The 16,256-nt window shown below is 41.6% G+C and overlaps 1 protein-coding gene across 2 annotated transcripts in view; it reads left to right on the top strand.

The window, feature by feature from the left end:
* Nucleotides 1-16,256, top strand: part of ZFYVE28 (zinc finger FYVE-type containing 28) — a 45,306-nt gene that overhangs the window by 14,447 nt on the left and 14,603 nt on the right. For both annotated transcript variants that reach the window (XM_054983609.1, XM_054983610.1), the window contains exons 4-8: nucleotides 2,685-2,887; nucleotides 6,810-6,899; nucleotides 8,407-8,496; nucleotides 10,376-10,477; nucleotides 13,259-14,584. In XM_054983609.1, the coding sequence (XP_054839584.1) occupies nucleotides 2,685-2,887; nucleotides 6,810-6,899; nucleotides 8,407-8,496; nucleotides 10,376-10,477; nucleotides 13,259-14,584 (1,811 nt within the window). The remainder of the gene's footprint in view (nucleotides 1-2,684; nucleotides 2,888-6,809; nucleotides 6,900-8,406; nucleotides 8,497-10,375; nucleotides 10,478-13,258; nucleotides 14,585-16,256) is intronic.

Below are 16,256 nucleotides of genomic sequence, written 5' to 3' on the forward strand. Positions count from 1 at the left end.
ACGCTTTTTGAGTTTTGGGTGTTTATGGTATAATGTTGATAGCAAATTTACCTGTGCAGGTAGTGGCGTTATAGTCTAAAAACAGAGTGGATTTTGACTAAACATGACTTGGCAGCACTGCTAAAATGCTTACTGCACCTGTCTGGAACTTCTGTTGAAGTCATCTATCTGCTCTTCTCAGTCTCAGTATATGCTTTATAATTCAGCTGGCAGTTGATAATAACATCAATACATTTAATTTGAAATCACTTTTCAGAAATCATTCATGTTCCTATCATGAGCTTTTCATTTATTTGTTTGTGGTCAACGACCATTAAGAGCCATTCACATATATTTACAACAGTCCCAGATCAAACAGGAACCGCATAAAGTTCCGGCATATAAAATGTGAGGTATAACAAATACATAATACAATTTAAAATACATGTTAAGAGCAGTAAAATTGTTGAGATCTTGCCAAAAGGATGGAAGAAGTAGATCTCTATGTATGACCAGGAGTAGAAGCGTTTTTTCCCCCTTTTTGCCTAAGTATGTTAGATGCCTGCAAAATGAAAATACGTGCTGCCAGCTAGCTCAATATATGTACTTAATATTGAGTGTGTGCAGAGAGTGAGCAAGCAATGAGGGGTGGATGGGACTTCTCCGCTCCCTCATGAGTATCATGGGTCTGAGCTTGTCATTCATTAATGGCAAGCACAGACCTTCCCATTCTAAACATCCAGTGGTTCCTGCCGCCCCTTCTAAATCAACTGAGCAAGTTCTCGTCCTGTTCCTCAGGGTCGCCATCCCTAGATCTCTGTTGTCTGGTGAAGATTAGGTCCCCCACGTCAGTTTCAGAAGGTGAGGTGGTAGAAATCTGAACTTCCAGTTACAAGTACATTGCTTAGACCACAAGAAGTGGAAGTTTCCCCCTGAGAATGACCTTGCTGTTTTTCATACTGCTCTTTTCCCTCTTTCTGAGAGTAGAAGGGAGGGTGAATGAGAATTTTCTTCTAGAGGCGGATCCGCACATAAGGGCTTCCATTATCATTTCCCATACCTTCCGTATGGACCATGGATGTAGGGGCATTATCCTCTGCCCCATGCTTGGGGATCTCCATTGTGTGGCAATGCTTGACATCTATAAAGGTCAGCATCCTAACCACAGTTCTGAGTGCATCCCCACACTCTCCCTTGCTGTAAATCCAAAATCTCCATCTGAACTGTGTGTGATACAATTGGATCCCTCCTCTAAAGGGGATTTTTCACAAGATTCCAATTCTTGATCTAATGTGGCATCGGAACCATCCCCGACTAATATTATGAATAGTCCTCCAGAGGCTTCTCCCAAGTGATGATCTCCATCTTTGTGGAGAGCAGATAGTTCGTACAGCAGGCTTGTTGGAGATTGAGATAGCGAGTTCAGCTCCCCTGAAACTGATGAAACTGGATGCTGTGGGCAGAACCATGTTTTCTCTACCTTAACCTTTAAGATAGCTAACTATAATTCTATAATTGGCTGTTACCAGCATTTCCTTGGGATGAAAATAGGCCCCTAGACTGGATACAAGACAACAAATCAAAATTGGCCAAGGTGCTGTCTTTGGAAGTCTCCAAATTATCTAAGCAGCAGATTAATTCAGGAAAACATGATTGATAGTACTGAAATTTAGATGAACCTAGAACGTGTAAAAAAGCTCTTTAATCCATCCATAGTTCAGAGAGGGGCAGTAAACATATTTTAAGTTTCTTCTCTTTACTTTTTTGTAGTTGGACTTCCATGTATTATATGGCCATAGATCCAGAGGAGTTAGCCGTGTTAGTCTGTAGTAGCAAAATCAAAAAGAGTCCAGTAGCACCTTTAAGACTAACCAATTTTATTGTAGCATAAACTTTCAAGAATCACGTTCTCTTCGTCAGATGCATGGAGGGCAGAAGGAAACTGGCCAAATATAGAGGAAGGGGGGAAAGAGGAGAGGGGGGATGTAAACAACTCCTTTGATATGGAGATGCAGACAGCTCCTTTTGGTGTGGGGATCAGTTTGCTTGTGTAAAGATTCAAAGGAGTTTGCCGTGTTAGTCTGTAGTAGCAAAATCAAAAAGAGTTCAGCAGCACTGCAGCACAAGCCCTCGATAACCACAGTCCTCCCTGCCAGATGCATCTGACAAAGAGAACCATGGTCCTCGAAAGTCCGCACCAGGTGCCACTGGACTCCCCCTGACCCCGCCTCCTTTGAATCTTTACACAAGCAAACTGATCCCCACACCAAAAGGAGCTGTCTGCATCTCCATATCAAAGGAGTTGTTTACATCCCCACTCTCCTCCTTCCCCCCTTCCCCCCCCTCCTCCTCTATATTTGGCCAGTTTCCTTCTGCCCTCCATGCATCTGACGAAGAGAACGTGATTCTCGAAAGCTTGTGCTATAATAAAATTGGTTAGTCTTAAAGGTGCTACTGGACTCTTTTTGATCATGTATTATGTGTTACCTCCCACTTCCCTTAGTGCTTTCACAATTGAAAGTGGGACAAAATTGGGTATGTTTTTCACCTTGGTAATTTAAACTATCCTGTTGATCAGAGTGAAAGAGCTTTCAAAATAGTATTGTTCAGGTCTGATACCTTAGTAAAGCCAGCATTGTATACGATTGCCTCCTTAAGCTCCATTCTAAAGTGTAACTCCGACATCTTTTAAAATCTGTTTCTAGTGCTTGGCTGCTGGTTCAATTATTATGAATCGTGAAATAGAAAGCATGGCCATGAGACCACTGGCCAAGAGTCTGACTCATAGTCTGGAAGAAGTTAGGAATATAATCCGTGACCAATCTCTTCGGGATCTCAACCTGTACACAGGAAAAATGAAAGAGGCGCTTAAGCAGTTCGATGTCCTTTTTGCAGAATTTGAGCTAAGGTAATGTTTGAAATATATTTGTCCTGAATGTCACACATTTTGACACGAGAAAATGTCTCCTGTTTTCTTTTAATGTTGCCGCTTTTTCCTGTCATTCAGTTCTGTGACTAGCTCACCAAACAAAGGTTCTTTTTTATTTATTTATGATAGCTAGATTGCGTGAACTTTTTAACTGGCACAGGAGGGGAGAGGGCCCCCCCCCCAGAAGTATGGGAGCTGTGCAGTCAAAAAGTCGCAGGTGATGCAGCTACAATAAGAAGAGAAATAGGGCAAGATTGCCCCTGCTCCCTCCTGAGCTAGTAAAAAAGATGGTAAAATCCAATCCAGTATTTTCATTCTTTTTTTCATCAAAATCAACTCCTTGGACATGGTAATTCTAATCTGGTTATTTCCTGCCTTCCCTGGGAAAATACAGGGTTGGCAGCTAAAACAAGGCAATATTTTCAGGTAGTATTGCTTTAAAGATTTCCTTTGAACCATAAATTACTTTGCACGGTCAAGAGAGATTAAAAACCATTCGCAGTGTGTCTGAAAGTCGAAATTGGCAAGATGATGGGAAAGTATTTCCAGTTTGCTAATGGAAGCCACGAGCAGGAGAGAAACTGTTTTACACAATTCCCCCTCATGACCTCAGCACCCTGTACAGCGGTGCATTTTGCTCGCAAGGCTCTTGATACCTTCAGAAGTGTTTTCAGGACAAACAGCAGGCGGCTTGGGAAAGGCAAGGAAAGATTGACTCCTTCTCTGGACTCATCCAATAAATCCAACCTATTTTCTCCTCTGTGGCCTAAAGGCATCTTGCATATATTGTAACATAGTTTTGTTGCAAGTTAATTCATGGTTCCTCTTTATATAATACAAGACCTAAAAATATGGAACCTGATGTCTTTAGTCCAAACTTCACAATAACTGACATCGGTACAAATACTGTTTTTAACAAGCCTTGGTATGTCTGTGATTGCATTCCTTTGTTAGGGCTGGTTAATAAACTTCTCCAATCCCATTTCCAGTTCTCAGCATCTGATATCCAGTGATCTTTGCTTCACTCAGGATCCTGTCCTTTTCCTATAGCCTCATTCACTCCCTGAAAAGCTCCCCTGGGAGTCTGCGGAAAGTTGACAATGGCAACGGTCACTGAATGGGAAACTATTATCCCAGAGGGGAAAATCACAAACCCTTCTACTCAAGTGTTACTTTGGGTCTAGCCCATCACATCATTTCCTGTTTTCACCAGTGTCTTGATGGGGAGGAGAGAAATATAGGTGGTCTCTTGCTCAGGATACTCTGAGGCCTGGGAAGCGGAGTGTTCATGTGAATCTCCCACCTCAAAGTGTACCCTGCAGCAATGTAACATTTCCCTTCCGTTTTGATTTTGTATCTCAAAATATTGCTCAGCTTTTCAAGGTAAACATTTCCTTCCTGAATTCCTCAGCCTCAAATAAGTTCCGAAGCCCAAGTGTTAAGTTCTTCTTAGACTTCTGAAATACATGCAACAACTAGGGTTGCGAGGTCCTGGGCGGGGCGGGGGGGCACGTCATCATCCCTGGCACGACGTGTGCGGGGGGCACTCCAAAGCACATGGGAGCATGCTTCACCCCTGCCACCGCGTTCCCACACCCTTCTTCCCCCTGCTGGACAGGTGAGAGGCAGACAGGGTGGGGGGTGCAGTCCCCCATTGGGGGACTGCAAGTCTAGCAACAATTGCATTCTTTTTTTTTCTGTCTGTTGATCCTCATGAATGCTAAGTGTTTTACAGCAGATGCTTGTTCATTCAAATAACATACAGATTTTTTTCGTCAGTTTCGATCCATTTAGTGAATGCCTGGAGTTGAGTTACACAATGAAGTATTGTTAAGTGGAGGCAAAACTTAACCTTCTTTCTGTTTTAACTTTCATAATATTTCTGGATCTTCTCTGTTCTAACCAGTTTCTTTCCCCCTTGTGGCTTCCATTAGCAGAGGAAGGATGAAACTTTTCCATCATCTTGCCAATTCCTTTAACAACAACCAAGCTCCCCCCCTCCTTCTTTTAAAATCACTGACCCTTTAAGATCTAATGATATATTGCACCATACCTGGCTATAAGATACAGGCAGCTCTCTTATTCATTTCATTGCTTATGGTGACACTTGAAATACTTCCTAGAAGGTATGCTACTGTGTTGGCTCTTAGCACTCTATTTTGAACTCTGTACAGAAACATTGAGAGCTGCTGTAGCTCAGTGATTAAGTGGTTTGGCTGCGAATCAGCACTCTACTGGTTCAAATCCCACTTCTGCCATGAGCTCAGTAGGTGGCCTTGGGTAAGCCACTCCTCTCAGCCCCTGCTCCCCAGCTGTATTGTGGAGATAATAATAACACTAATTTGTTCACCACTCTAGGTGAGGCACTAATTTGTTTAGAAGAGCGGTATATAAGTACAGTTATTAATTAATAATTAATTTTTGAGTTCCTGTCTTTCTGTGTTCCTTCCATTCTGGAAATAGAAAGTTATTGTAGTTTTGGATGTTAATAAAGAAATGTTATCATGCTGACTCTTAGTACTCTATTTTAGATTCTGTCTGTAAATATAATTGTGTGGTCCCTTCACTCTGGAAATAGAGTTGTAGTTTTGGCGGTTGTTAAAGAAATCCTTCAGGTTAAACCTGTAATATGCTCGGATGGATATTATTATATTTTAATGTTTCCAATTTTACCATATGACTGTTGTAATTTGATAAATCATGTTTTTATGTCATAATATATCCCCTGACGAAGCTTTTAAGTGAAACTCGTAGGGATCTACAAAACTTGAATACATTTTTTTTTTACCTTGCACCTGGTTCTTCTTTTCTTCTAACAAGTCAGGCTGTCACCTTCTGAACCAGTTTCTGGGTTGTCTTCAAGGGCAGTCCATTGTTAATGCACCTTACAGTAATCAAACCACAAGGTTACAAAAGCATGTACTATTATAATGCCATTGAGCTGCTGCCCTCCAGGGTCCTCTGAGCAGCTGCACATCACCATGCTTTTAGTCGAAATCAAAGTTTCCTGCGAGGTTCTGTGCCAGGTAACTCCCATTATGCTCAAATCAGCTTTCACCAGCACAACCTCAGGAACAAGCCTGTATTTTTTACTCAATGTGAACAACACTCAAAACATTAAAGATATGCTTCCTGTGCTGAAAAGGTCAGAAAAACTGAGTTGCAAGCTAAATATGACTTGTAAATACAAGCTAGTTTGCAACTAAGTGTCCTGGGCCATTTCCGAATGTTGCACAACACTCACAGAACGAGGGCATCTTCATGGTGTGATTTCTGATATCGCACCACAAAAACTGGATCGTGGCACGATGACATCAGAAATCGCACCATGAAGACACCCTCGTTCTGCGAGTGTTGCACGACATTCGAACGTGTGGACACAGCCCTGGAAGCTGCTGCCTTGCACCCCTAATGATATCTAATCTGAAAGGAGAACTGTGTTGGTCTGGTGTAGTGCCTTAAAGACAAACGAAATATGATCATCCTTAAGGTACTGCTGGACTCCTCTGTAATTTCACAACTGATATAGATAGTTGATGCCAAAGTGCACACCAGAAGTGCGTTATGCATGATCAGTATTTATAGTGGTGGGATGTGCTCCATTTTATGGAGCTGTGCTTGCAACTCTGTCACATATAATTGCATTTATAGAGAACTTCACAAATTTTGCATTATCTCAGTAATCCTTTCCATAACCTGTGAGGATGATCCCTTTTTATCCCGTTGTTGCAGAAGAGTGGGTGGGAGGGTTGAAGAGAACATGCCTCTCCTAATGAGTTTGTGACTAAACGGGAACTTCCCAGCTTGCTCTTAGCCCTCTGCTGTGGCAAGCGAAATTTAGATTAAATTCTCGAAGGATAGAAAAGCATAGTATTTTTTGTTTCCTTGTTTTGTCCTTCAGTTATGTGTCAGCCATGGTTCCTGTAAAGTCACCGAAGGAGTATTATGTGCAGCAAGAGGTAATCGTCCTTTTTTGCGAAACAGTAGAGAGGTAAGCAATTTTCAGAATTCACTTTCAGAAATAACTGCATTGTAGCATTCACTGCCCAAACTGTTTTGGCCTTGAGCGGGTTCATTTCATGGTACCATCAAGAGGACACCTTGCTTTTGACTGAGTTCTCCCCTGAGAGTCAAGGACAGCTTGCTTTGGGATGCATTTGAAAAAAAAATTCAAATGCATCCCAAAAAGAGTGTATATATGAAGAGGGGGGAAGGAGAGAGGCTAAAAGCTGAGAATCTGTGCACCAGTGTGTCCATTGCATTCCTCAAACAGCCTTTTGCTGACGGCACCTGCACCTAGGATGGTCTTTTTGGCAGCAGTCCAGTGACACATTCCCTGTGGTAAGCCCATTCACCTGGAATGACCTGCCTGCATGCGTGCAATGGACATCTTCTCTTGCCACATTCAGGAAGGTGTGCTTGACTATTCTCCTCCAGAAGGCATTTGGTGGAGGGTAAACTCTGTTTAGCAGCGTTAACTTTATGTTCTGGTTGTGTTTTAATTCTGCATTGTTGCCCATTTGCCATGTCTGTGTCCCACAGTTTCTGCTCTCTTTGTTAGCTGCAGAGATAAGGCAAGGTATAAATGTTTTAAATAGATAAAGTTAAGTAAATAAATATGGGCTCACATTTTGGTCAATAAATAACTTAATTGTGCTTCTCTTCAGCCCAACCTTTTTTACATTGGAATAAGACGTTTTCAGGGAACAGTTCTCGTTTGGCCAGTGAGGGGGCACAGGCAAGAAAATTGGGCCCCTTTCAAAATGGGCTGTTGGTTTTCTTGCAACTGCACCTCTTTGGAAGGACAATAGGAGGCTGGTGGTCATCCTGGCTTCTATGTCTCTCTTGAGGCAGAGCGCCAGGATTTTAAATATCCTCCAGCAGCCTCTTTGTGCAGCCTTATGAGATTGATCCTCCATGAGGGCAGAGCCCTTATTTCTCCAAGCAGCCCTCTCACTTGAAATATTACACCTTATGCCCCCAAATATGTGTTGTAACCTGTTTGCAGCTTTGAACTGACATATATTAGTCTTCTACATTGCCAAAGATTTTGTGCATTTGTTTCTGTTAGGCATATACAATGATTTGCATTTCTCTTAAGCAGCACCTTCATTGTTGTTTTTCGTCATTCATTTATTTATTTAGAACGTTTCAATGCATCTCCAAAGAACCTGCTCAAGGCGGCTTACAAAATAGAACATAATAGGAATTATGCTACAGATTTCGTTATTCAGTGGCTGATGTAAAATATTATATTCTTATATGGTGACAAGAGAAAAGCTTAGGAAATGGAGCCTGAGCATAAGAGAGGTTTGGTATGGCAGAACACATTCTTTGTCTCCTTGGGGGTTGCACTCATCTTTTCAGGCACAGTGGGACATCAGTTCTTTCATCCTAAATCTTGGGCAGTATATGCGAGGCCTTGATGACATGTACTTCTTTTGAAGACAGTTTTCCATAGCACTTGAGTAAATGGTTCAATATTCTCCCCTGCCTAGAGCTTTAAAGCTTGGATACCTTACTCAAGACATGATTGATGACTATGAGCCAGCATTAATGTTTACTATTCCAAGATTAGCCATTGTTTGGTAAGTAGTCCATTTAAAAAATCCACATAGCAACTTCAGTTGGGGACTTTCCTTTGCCTCCCAAATCTCACATCGTATTTATACCATGTTCTTTGTTTTTAACATATCTATGAAACTTGCTAGAATCTGAGGCTGAAATTTATATTCATTTTCTTTGCTTCACAAGTATTTTTTCATTCCTCTTCCTGACCACAGTGAGGTGATGGGTGGGGAATGACTTCTGAGGGATGTTAAAAGAAAACAGATTTCTTTGGTGACATGCTTAAAGTTAACCATCAGTTAAGGGCATACTATTTCCTCTGTATGCGTTTCTCAGATGGGAATTGTCAGATATGATAAGGGAGCTTAGATTGAACTGCTGCTGTAACTTTTTAAAAAAGTGATGTTTTAGTATTCAGAATTTCTTGTTCACCTGAGTTATCTGTTGGTGGTGAGTAATGGAAGAAATGGTGACTGTACACGTTCTGAAATAAATTATAGAAATCTCAAATTAAAAATGGAAGGTGGGTAGTTCAGATTCTGGAACATTGTAAGTTTCCTGAAGATTAACTCAGTGGACCAGTCAGGCCACTCGCTCCCTGTCTTAGCTTTGGTGGTAGTTGCTTCTACTTTTTAGAGTGTTCATCTGTATGGACATTTCTATTAGCTCACCTACCCAGGCATGCTTGTGTTGGTAATTTTTGTGAGGCCTGGAGTAGTTTAAAAATGTAAATAGGTTTCAGGTCCTTTTCAGGTTTCAGGGCCTTTTAAAAACACAAGAATGAAAACAGCAATTTTGGACTACATAGTCATTAAAAGTTAATGTAGACTGGTGGTTCATGTATATAGAATAGAATAACCAAACAACAAACAGTTTTCCTTTTTTTAAAAAATAGAATCTTATTATTTTTATAGATTATTTCAAAGGAAAAATCCCAGTGAATATTAATAAAAAGATTGTGTGTCTGAGCAGATATCAACTGCTTGTTCCTCACCTTGGAAAAACTCTCCCAAAGTGTAGACATTATTTTACCCTTAATAATGTCCTCCCTCTCTGTGCTGTGGCTAAAAGAGAGTTTCCAAGGAAGTAGAAGTTAACTTCTGTTCTAAAAATTATTGTGAATATCTGTCCTAATAAAGCCACTGCTTTATCCAAATTCTCTAAGTGGGGATATAACTAAAAAGAATATTTGGAATTGGTACCATGAGACCTCTCTCTCTTTCTTTTAAAGTAGTCAGCTTTCAGTGGTTCTCTGTCCAACTAAGCCCTTGCTTAAGATGGCACTTGTGATCCTTAGTTGGTTTTTCCCGATAGTCCTATTAGAAGTGTTACAAATAAAATGAAGACCTTTGGAAAAATTAATGTTATGGTTGCCAAGATCCTTGCAAGCCATAAAAGTTGCAGGTTTGCCTCATATCTCAGTATTCCTTTTAATGTCTGCAGTAGACAAGAAATTAGTTAAGTTGCCGTTAATCTTACACCCAAATGTTTCATGGGTTTAACAGCTCACTTGAAATGTTACGGCTTGCTTGATTTCCACCACATTGCAATTAATTGTGATTTATCTCCCATTGACTTTCTTTTTAGATGCTTTGTACTTGCTGAATTAATTGTAGTGGGTTTTGCACTGAAAGTATTTTTTCAGTTTGCATACATGATAGGTTTGATCCCTCTGTATATCACCTGCAGTCGTCCCACATTTTCATAGCTAATATTAAGACAATCCAGTTTAAGAATGTTGGCCTGTATTTGCTCACAGGACCATAAAGAGTAAGGGCCATTCCACCCTGTCAACTTCTGTATATCAAGGAGGAAGAGAAGCCTGCAGGGCATTCGTGCTTGCTCTTCGACCATTTAAATACATAAAATGTGAGCTTGATTTTTATATTTGAATTGCAGTGGGCTTGTTGTTTACTCAGACGGACCTTTGAATCTTGATCGTAAACAAGAAGACATGTCTGAACTTTTCAGACCCTTCCACACTTTACTAAGGAAAATAAGGCAAGTCATTCAATAATAATACTTCATCAAAGTGTGTTCTTTTTTTTTTAACAGATTTTATTAAAATTTGAATACAGAAAATAAAGATTACAACTTGTCATTTATAGAGAACTCTGGAATAAAACACAATATTAGCTTTTTCTCTCAGAGTCTTAATCACACAGATTCCTTAATTTAACAGTGCTCTTAAGAGTTTGTCTCTTCCACAGAAGGGTTAAGCAACTTATTTTGGTTGACAAGTGTACTGGCTGGCCATTTAAAGAGGAATCTGTAAAGAACTACATACCATCGTATGCCTCTTTAAACCAATTGGCTATATCTATGCCCTTATCTCCTTTTTGATAACTAGCTTGACAGACCATGAGAATATTATGAGCGTTGTTTGATCTTGATTTCAGCAAAGCATTTGAAAAAGTTTCCTATGATACCCTTGTGAATGAGATAGCTAAAAGTATAAATGATATTCCTGTTAGATGAATTCATAGTAGGTTGAACAACCAGAACCAACGCCTGCTGGTTAACGGCTTCACATCAGATTGTAAGGAGGTCTTGGATGGAAGAGAGCTGGAGGGCTCTGTCCAGGCTCTTCAGAGTTCAACATTTTTATTAATGATTTGGATGAGGGGTGTAGAGGACACAAAGCTGGGAGGGATAGCTAAGACTGAGTCGGGATTCAGAATTCCTTTGACAGGCTGGAAGACTCAGCCAGGGCCAATCAAATTCATTTCAAGAGGGATAAATGTACAATCTTGCATTTAATACAACAAATCAAAGGCACAAAATGATGTTTTTGATTAACATTTGTTAAATAAAGATTTTTGAGCTTGATTCCCTGCGAGCAAATTCTCAAATGAATTGGCAGTATCTGCCTTTCTGATATGCCAGTTGCTTGAATACAAGCTAGGCATTACGCTGTCTATGAGTGTTCATCACTCAGTGGGTTAGTTCAGAATGACATGAGCTCATGGTTACCCACTATCAACTAATACTGATTTCATTTCCTTGTCTCTTCTGCACCATCAAAGCAGAAGACAGGATGTCTGTATCCTGACATCATGTGGACATTAAGACTAGCAGTGCTTAATAAACCAACCAGATCTTGGTTTAAGGAACCCTAACCACAGTTAGTGGAATTGCCAGCATTTAGGCATTTAAACCAATCTCAGCTAGTTAAACCATTGTTTCATGAAGTGTTTGAACTTAGCCAATGGCTACATTCATACATCTCTGACCACAATGTTAACAAACTTGGGTTGTTCCACATTCACATACTTCTCTCTTGTGTCAAAGGCGTCCTGATTTCTGAAATTATCAAACTCCAGTTTGCTGTTTGAATGTGAGTGTCTGGTCAAATAGTTCTTCCCTATAAACAGGAATTCTAAACCACAGTTTAATTCCGGCTTGGCATCCCAGTTTGTGGGGAGGAGACAAACTCCAGTATACCTAGACACCTGTATTAAGACAAGAGCAAATTGGTCTGAATGTTTCCCAAACGAAGCCTTCACCTGTGCTCTGGACAGAGGGAGGAGGGAGGTAGTGCATCACAGCCATTACAGATCAAACATTACAGGCAGAATTTTCATATCCTCTCAAAGCATGACATTTTTCAGCAGAGATAATTTACACATTCAGCAGCATGTCATGAAGTATCAAATTCAGAAACATGAATGCGAATGCTAGTGTGGAATAGGTGGAGTGTTGGACTTAAATATCAAAAAACCCTAGTTCTGATCCTTGCTTATGGCTGGACCTCACTGCCGCTGGGCCACTGGGTTTTGTGAGGATAAGGAGAATGATGTAAGCCGTTTGGGGTTCGCATTGGAGAGACAAGCACGATATAAACAAAGTAAATAAACTTGGTGGGTAGCTTTGGCCAAGTCACCATCTCTTAGCCTAACCTTATTGGGTTTTGAATGAACAGAATAAGAGGAAAGAAACCTTCTTCTCTTTTCCAGCAGCAAAAATGTATGAAAATTAGTGCAGGTCTTATACACATTATGAATAAAACTTTAAGGCTGGTTGAAATAATTTTGATGTAGGGTAAAGGCTTCCGCCAGGATCAAACTTGGGTCGTGAGCAGAGCTTGGGCTGCAATACTGCAGCTTACTACTCTATCTCATGGCGCAGAGTGGTAAGCTGCAGTACTGCAGCCTAAGCTCTGCTCGTGACCTGAGTTCGATCCTAGCAGAAGCCAGGTTCAGGTAACCGGTTCGAGGTTGACTCAACCTTCCATCCTTCCAAGGTCGGTAAAATTAGTACCCAGTTTCCTGGGGGTAAAGTGTAGATGACTGGGGAAGGCAATGGCAAACCACCCCATAACAAAAAACTTGCCAAAAAAACGTGATGCGACATCCCACCATGGGTCAGTAATGACTTGGTGCTTGCACAGGGGACTACCTTTACCTTTTACTTTTGACTTATTTATTTATTTATTTCATTATATTTCTATTCTGTCCTCCCCACGAATGGGCTCAGGGCAGATTTCATCAGCTAAACACATAATCAACAATATAACAAGAATTCATAAAAGCATATTAAAATTACAGTTCACATATAAATAATTTAAAAAGATATCAAGTGGGCGTCAACCACAGTATAACTTATCTTCATTTAATTAAAAAATTCTAAAATGGAATGGTGGTAAAAACATTTAGTGCCAGGGGGAAGTTAAGCATTAATTAATTTATTCTTCTGCTTTCTTATTGGGCTTTAGGGTTTTGAGCAATATGGGGTTTTGCTTAGGGATCTTACAACATTCTGCCTTGTTTACTAATTTCACAGGGATCTACTCCAAACTCTCACAGATGAGGAGCTGTATACTCTGGAGTGTAACCTCTGTATATCCCAGGATTTTGACTTTCCCGAGAGAGCAGATCCTCAAGTGCCATCTGCCACTATACCAAACTTCATGGCAGCTTTACCATCTGAAGAGCTTCTGGAAAAATCTCCAAACGCTGAAGCTGAGCTTGCCTGCTCCATACAGTATGACGAACAGGAGCTGGAGCAACTGAGTAGAATGGTCCACAGAGCAGGGGACGAGATGTCCTCCTTGCTCTCTCCCCCAAGGGCCAGCTGGTCTCCTGCGCGCAGGCCTAGTGCGAGGAATGCGGGGAGCAGAAGAGACTCCCCTAATATGGTTCACCCAAACGACTCCCGTAATGAAGAGGAGAGCGTGTTTCTTATTGATGACTTAGATGGAGCAGAAGAAGCTCTTGCTGGGACAGATTCATCCAGCGGCACGTTCTGTGATTCCTGTTATGCTCTGAAGCACGGGGCTCCATGCAGTGACCCTGTCTTGCACAGGCCTGGTCATCAAACCGAACAATACCGTCTCTTAAAAGAAAGAGAAGAGGCCGATCGTGGCAATAACAATATTGAAGAAACAAAGCAGTTGGCTGATATCTCACTTCAAAACTCCTGCAGTTGTTTGGAAGGCCCAGATTCACATTTGTACCTCAGTGTCTGGGATGTATACGCTCACGATGCGCAAACGGCAGAAATTATTGCCCACCGGACTGGAGGGATGAAGCTGTCGGCTACAGTTATATTTAATCCAAAATCTCCCCCTTCAGAGTCCTCTAAAGTAGTTAAAGCTTGTTCTGCTGGGGAATCGCAGTCTTCGGCTGTTGAAGAGGGAGAGTCGCACCAGCTCAGCTTGACTACAACGAATTGCCTTGTAAATCCCTGTGTGTGTTGTGGGAGTTGTGACAGTAGCAGAGAGGACAGCAGAGGTGTGAGGACTAACAGTTTCCCAGGAAAAATTATAAATTCATCTTCCAGTTTACTGAAATCAAAAGAAAAAAATAGACTGGATAAAGCAAACAGTACAGGTTCTGTACAAGATTTATTAAAAACTGAAGCCTATATTTTCATAGCCGAAAGGGACTCTCCCAGAGAGAAGCAGGCTCTTTCTAGCCATTCTGAGTGCTCAACGTACTCCTCAGCTTCCCCTTTGAGAGCAGAGAGTGGCTCGAAAGTAACCCAAGAAATCCCAGCTCAACAAAAGAAATGTGAATCAGGAAGACAGGCGCAAGAAAGATCATCAGAGATTAGCGAAGAAAAGAATGAAAGAATATCAAAAGATGACAAATCTAGAACAAGTTCAAAGTAAGAACAGTTACACTAACCTGGAAATGGTGGGGGGAGAAAAATAGCAGGTCTCAGATTTGCCTCAGCACTTAGCCTATACGAATGTGTCCTAAGGGATTATTAGCAGCTCCAGTGACACATCCTCAGAAGCCTATTGTTGATGTGATGTCTTGGAATGTTCATAAAGAGCCAGTGTGATGCGGTGATTAGAATGTTGGACTAGGATGAGGAAACCCAGGTTAAGATCTCCACTGTGCCATAGAGGGTTGCTGGGTGACCTTGGGCAAGTCTCTCTCAGCCTGATCTACCTTGCATGGTGGTGGTTGTGAAGATAAAATGAAGGAGGGGAGAATGCTAAGCCACTTTAGGTCCTCGTTGAGAAGAATAGCGAGGTATAACGATCTAAACCAAATCAAGAATGTTGTAACTGCTGGAAGAATAAAACCTGCAACCTAGAATGTTCAGTCTGATGGACTTTGAGGAAAGCGAGGCATTTGGGGACTAAAATCTTCAGAAGGCTGAAGTGAGGAGTGGTGTGGGTAAAGTCGACAGTTGAGTAAGAAACGGTCCCAGGAGGTAGGAAAGTTAGAGGCAGAGAGTCCAAAGGCAGGAGGGCTAAAGAAAGTAGGTATAATTAGCACAATGGTGGTGGGGAGGGGACTGAGGGTGCAGAAAGTGGTTGTGGGGGGAACAGGAGCTTGAGGAAAAAATGAAGGTACAGGGAGTTGGAAAAAAAAGGATAGATTGTGCATGAAGTCTCTTTTCAAAGCCAAGAATTAGGAAGGGGTTTGTAAGGTCATTGTTAGAAAAGCAGAGATAGAAAGAAGCTAAAGGATTCTGGGCCAAAGAACCAAAGTTTGCCAGGTCTGCTCCTTGAGTGGGCTCTTGCATCTTTTAAGAAACAAGGGAAGGTTTGGTAAATGCTGCTTCTGCGCTCATTTGAATGCTGTGATAGGGGAGCCCCACAAATATATTCTCTCTTTAATGCAACCTCATGGATTCTCTTGGGATCTGGGCTTAGGAAGCCATGGGAAATAGAGGAGGAGTTTGAATTAGAGACAGACCCGCTGTGAATGAATGAATGCAGGCTGAGGCCATGGGATGCCTCCTCACAGACCCTTCCTGTGGATGGCAGACAAGACATGGTGGGCGGCAGCACCACCATGCTGTTTCTTTGCTTCCCTCATAGCCAGCCTCTGGTCACTGCCAAGTGAGTATGGTCAGTGAGAAAGAACCTGGTCCAACCTACTCCTGCCCTCTTCTGTCGTGCTCTTTCTGGGCTATAAACCTTAGGTAGATGTCCTTCAATGGATAGCTTGAATGCAGTACTTCTTTAGAAATGGCTGTGAAAGGATAAGCAGTATTCTCAGAAGTTGCCCGTATAGAATTCTGCTCAGGCAAGGCAGCGTGCTAATCTGGCCTCTGGCAGCTCCCTGCTTGCTTCCAGCAGACCTTTCTTCTCCTTTCATTTAGGATAAGTGTGTTTCTGGCTCCCTCATCTTGCAGCTGTCCTCCCGGCACTTTCACCATGCCACCACAAATTTCTGATAAAAGACTGCCACGTTCTGGTGAAATTCGCCTGATCTGTATGATGAGCACAAATATGGTGGCATGTGACAATGGCCACCATGTGGAGGGATTCACCATAGCCTCCATTTAGTGCCTATAATGCACGCTCCTGCCTCTACAC

The sequence above is a fragment of the Eublepharis macularius genome, chromosome 6 (genome assembly GCF_028583425.1).
Source record: "Eublepharis macularius isolate TG4126 chromosome 6, MPM_Emac_v1.0, whole genome shotgun sequence".
In the NCBI taxonomy this organism is placed as follows: Eukaryota; Metazoa; Chordata; class Lepidosauria; order Squamata; family Eublepharidae; genus Eublepharis; species Eublepharis macularius.